The sequence below is a fragment of the Phaseolus vulgaris genome, chromosome 8 (genome assembly GCF_000499845.2).
Source record: "Phaseolus vulgaris cultivar G19833 chromosome 8, P. vulgaris v2.0, whole genome shotgun sequence".
Classification (NCBI taxonomy): domain Eukaryota; kingdom Viridiplantae; phylum Streptophyta; class Magnoliopsida; order Fabales; family Fabaceae; genus Phaseolus; species Phaseolus vulgaris.
Window position 1 is genome coordinate 12,536,654 of NC_023752.2, and position 5,351 is coordinate 12,542,004.

A 5,351-nucleotide genomic window follows, 5' to 3' on the forward strand; every position below is an offset into this window, starting at 1 on the left:
CATTCACAATCTAAGCAATCTATGGCCTCTATTTCCTGCAAAATCTTCCTCTTGGCAGAATCAAGGTTACCAAACACTTCCTTATTCCATGCTTTGAGATCAAACTTAAGGAGTTTCAATTTTTCTTTGAGCTGTATTAACTTGTTCCCATGGGTTGAGTAGGACTACCATTTATCCTTTACCATCCTGATAAAGCCCCTTTCCAAGTTCCAGACATCAATTGTTCTAAAGGGTTTGGGACCCCAATCCTTCTCCACCAACTTTACCACAATCGCACAATGGTTTGACATTTCCCTCCTTAAAACGTATTGTTTGCTCATAGGCCCTAACCGAAGCCAGTCTTCAGAGACAAGAACTTTGTCAATTCTACTCTTTGCCGAGCCATCATGTTTGAACCACGTGAAATTCTTTCCTACAATAGGTAACTCCATCAACAGGTTAGAGTCAATGAAAGAATTGAATTCGTTCAACTCACTTGCTTGCACACCCCTTTCCATAACCCCTTTTTCTTTCACTTCTGTTTCTTACCGCATTAAAATCACCACACAACCACCATACTAGATCTTCAGAGACCGATATGGCTTTGGAAATATCCTCCCATAGAGTCTTCTTTCCACTCAAAGAGCATAGAGAGTAAACATTGGCCACGACTCATTTAGATGAGGATCTCAGGTGCTGACCAGAGATAACAATAAAGCCTTTCTCCATCATGTGACTTTCGTAGCTGAAGGATTCTGTATTCCACAAAGACAACAGACTATCACTACCATTATCACCCGTATTATGAATCCAGCCAACTTTGTTATCCCCCCAAAGGGTGAAGCATCTATCATCCGAAAGCTCACTTGTTTTCGTTTCTTGCAGACACACAAATTATGCTTCCTCACGCTCTATTATATGCCTCAAGTACCTAGCCTTAGTTCCTCCCACAAGCCTCTTATGTTTAGATTGACAATTATCATAAGAGACCATCCTTTTTACCATCCTCCGCATTCTTCATTAGCTCTAGGTCTCTCTTCCAAACAAATATATTCTTTGACTACCACCTCGTCCCTGCGGCATGTAGCACTTTGTCAAATGAAAGTGTCTTATTGAAGTGTCAAAAAATCTTTATTATTTTACAAAATGTATAAACTTGTTTTTCACGATATTGAAAAACGTTTTTCAAAATTAACAGTGGAACTCAATTTAAACTGTTTACCAACTGTACAAATTGATAAAAGGTTTTAAAAATGACCTTAGACCAAGTCAAATTCGTATAGGCACAAATTTAAAATTACTCAATCAACACAACGAAGTAAAAAATTAAATTTGATTATCAGATCACTAAATTTATTTTTAAATATTTACCAAAATTAATAAAATAAAAAAGTTAACATATTGAAACATTAAATATATAACAAAACTCTTGACAACATTGGATCTAAATCAATTATCTTCTTCACAGTGCAAGCATCGCCTTTTCGCTTCCTAATATTGAAAATATGTCACGATTTATGAAGTGAGAGTGTACAATGAAACGGTTTCATTAATGAAGAGTAGTTGGAATAGAAGGGAATGGAAGAGTTTCATAGAGACTCCTTACGTAGTTATCTTAACTAGCCTTTTTTCATATTCTCATTTACTCCTAACACACTCAAATCCAATTTACCAATCAGTGGAACGGTTATAGGAGTGCAATAGTTTCACGATAAATTTATTGGGAATTAACCACACATTTTAGTTTCAGTTTTAAATGTAAATTTAAATCAAAACCATGTTTTAGCAGGTAAAAAATAGAAAAAAGGTAATACTTTTGGAATACATGTAAATTTTAAATAAAAACCAGTTTTATTATAAAAAGTAGTATTTACTTAGAATTGATTTAATTCTGCATTTTAATCATCAGTTTTAAAATATTTTAACTTCTTTGCTATAAATAAGTAGTTCTATTTTTGCTTAGGTGTTGTTCCGGGATAGCAACCATGGCTGCAACACAAGCTCCATCAAATGAGCAGGTTTACAAAGTTCCTCTCAAAGTTTTGGTGGACAGGAGTGAAAATAAAGTTGTGTTTGCTGAGGCAAGTAAAGATTTCGTTGACGTTCTACTGAGTTTCTTAGCATTGCCTTTAGGTACTATTGCAAGACTCGTTGCTAAGGAGTCAAACATTCCACCAGTGAAACTTGGCAGCCTGAGTTCATTGTATGAAAGTGTGTCAAATCTTGAAGAAGAGCATCTATGGACACCGACATGCAAAGAAATGCTTCTTCACCCAAGGAGTTCTATGGAATCTTATTACCAACACCTGAAACTCAACATCGACGACACTGACCCCACAAACTATTTCCTGTGTGAAAACTTGGAATGTAGTAGAAAGTATAGTGGGAGCCTTTAAAGCATTTTCAACAATCAAAGATGCAGTTGTGGAAAACTAATGAACAGAATAGTGTACCCAGAAAATATTACTCTAGAAAATGGCTTTGTTAAGGAAACTGCTACTTTTATAATTTGTGACGATCTTTCTGTGTTGCCTAATATTCTTGTAACAAGTCTGAATCTGCTCCAGAAGCTTGGAATCAAAGACATGGATGCTATTGAGGAACAAACTGTGGACATCAGCAAGAGGGAGGTATGCTAAATAGCTAGGATATCGTTTTTGTTATTCATTTATTGTTATTAGTTATATTGCCTTTTCTCTCTTATTCATTCTTTTATTTTGTATAGGTCGTTGATCTTCTGAAGTTGTCGTTGATATCGAAGAGTCCTTTGACAGATTTTATCTTTGAGAAGAAACCTCGAGTTTATGATTTGAACCCAACAAACGAATCCTGGTTTGTGAGAGGAGAAGAATCATCTGATGAAAGTAGAAGGATAGTTGTGAGGGCACTGGTAAAAAAATCAAATAAAAAGTTTGTTTGCTAGTGCAGAGGAAGATTTTGCAGACTTTCTTTTTAGTTTTTTGACTTTACCTTTGGGTGGGGTGTTGCACATGTTGGAAGGAAATTCTTCTTTGGGCTGCATTGATAAATTACACAAAAGTATTTCCGAACTGAGTCCTGATAGATATCTAAGGTCGCAGATACTTAAAGAGGAATTAGCTAATCCTAAGTGTGCCCCTCAATTTGCCATCAGTGGTCAGATATTACCAATTGGCGTGGTATCCTTGCCTGTTTATTATTGCAATACTTTCCTTGATGGCAAAATTCACAATTTGGTTGTTTCTACTTCAATCAGGCTTTGTTGTAGTGCGTATGACAGGAATGCTCGATTGGAGATTTTAGATGGAAGTTCTCTACTGGGGTTTTACGGTTTAGGAAAGGATTTGCTAAAGGACCATCAACGTTCATGGTTACAGATGATTTGCTTGTAACTCCAATGTCATCCATTTCTGCTGTTTCATATCTAAGGTCACATGTTCCTCTCTCTGACTTGGAAGAAAGGGCTATTAGCGTTTGTGTGAAGGAGGTAAGACACGATTTCTCATGCAGGTATTCATCACACACTATTACTTGAATCAGATTACAATTATATATTCATACCTGTTGGTTTCATGGTGCAGGGATTGGCCATACTAAAAGCTTCCCTCACCTCAACATCTGCATTATCTAAAGTTCTACAACAATTCACAAAAATCACTGTGCTGGAGAATTGGTAAACTATTTCTATGTTTTAATGTGCTACAAAATAAGTACTTACTTTTACTTATTTTATGAGCCATCTTAAATGTTTATTAAATCTATAAATTTATTCTTTCAGTAAAATGTTATTGAATTTATCATTTTAAAAATATCTGATACTTTTTGGTATGTTATAAAATTTGAATACTTAATATCTATTATGCATGTTTTTGTTTAATTAAATGATGGGGCTATTTTTTAAAATCAACAAATTTCTTTTCTATTTCCAAAATTTTTCAAAATGAATAGACCGTCAACACATTATGTACTTAAGACATAATTGTCAATATGCAAAAGTCGTCGAATTTAAAAAATTCTTAAACTAAACAAAATAACATTATTAATTTGTTGGTTTATTCATAAAGAATTTAGTTGTTACAAATGAAAAGATAACCTATTTTGGTCGCGGCTAGTCTAGCGTGTTTTTTAGACTTCAACCGTGTTTATTGTATTTTTGTTTAATTGTTGGAAATTTCAAAAGTTTGTCATTTTATAATTAATACGAAGTTTTTTAATAAACAATATTGAAAGGAAGAAAATAAATAGTGTTCTCTTGGTATATTGTCCCAAACCCAATAATGTAGTAGCAATGTTCACCTTTTGATATTGTCTTGATTATAATTAATATTTTGATCCAATGCATGATACAAACATGCCAACATAGTCTTCAACTAAAGTTTGATACATTATTCATTCAGTAACAATAGATACATCAAATGAACTTGAATATTCCTTGCATTGTGTGGCAAGTCCTAAAAAAAGAACTATTCAATCAAGATATTTTGATTGTATTTTTTCGAACCACAGTTTCTCGTGCCACGGATTCTAACAATGTCTCATAGAGAGATACCAAGTCATTACCACTAATGTTCGTAACAGGCTCACCATTAATTGGGAGTCCAAGTTGAACGACAACATCTTTTGTGATTGTCATTTCTCTGAGTAACAGATGAAACACACATTAGATACTTTGATTGTCTTTTCTCGAACCACAGTTTCTCGTGCCACGGATTCTAACAATGTCTCATAGAGAGATACCAAGTCATCACCACTAATGTTCGTAACAGGCTCACCATTAATTGGGAGTCCAAGTTGAACGACAACATCTTTTGTGATTGTCATTTCTCTGAGTGACAGATGAAAGGTGTGTGTTTCAGTTCTCCACCTTTCGACTAATGCCGTAAGTAGATGATAATTTATGTCAATGTCAGTATGTGCCCGAATCCAGCATGTTCAATAAAATTTTAGATTTGGAATGTTTGAGAACCCAGATGGAATGTCATCTAGGCCTTTGTCACATGTTTATGTTGCAATTGCAAAAGGGGACATGTCATATAGTAGTCATGCATTGGTTGCCATTGGAAACTGAAAAATAAAAAATATGAATGTTCTAAATTTTTTAAATACCAGGATTTTTAAGTTGACAAAATAAATTTAATACTTACTTGATGATATGAACGTCTAGACAGTAGTATAAGGTACAAGTTAAACTCTTGATCTCTTGAATCACAAGGAGGAGACAACAATAAAGAAAATTGTGGTATGTTTTTGTGAACTAACACCAATTTATATGCATTTGAATGCAATCTAACACATTCAAGCAACACATTTATGGTGTCATGCTTTCACAAGTGATTTGGAAACATTATTCAGAATCTCGGCCAAAACACCAAACTTTCAAATAAAGCATAATG

At 34.3% G+C, this 5,351-nt stretch overlaps 1 protein-coding gene across 1 annotated transcript; it reads left to right on the forward strand.

Annotated features, from left to right (window-relative positions):
- Nucleotides 1-1,964: 1,964 nt before the first annotated feature.
- Nucleotides 1,965-3,635, forward strand: LOC137824587 (uncharacterized). The gene is made up of 6 exons (XM_068630251.1): nt 1,965-2,329; nt 2,423-2,609; nt 2,705-2,869; nt 3,060-3,137; nt 3,239-3,445; nt 3,540-3,635. Exons 1-6 carry the CDS (start codon nt 1,965-1,967, stop codon nt 3,633-3,635), a joined length of 1,098 nt encoding a protein of 365 aa, XP_068486352.1.
- Nucleotides 3,636-5,351: the final 1,716 nt, after the last annotated feature.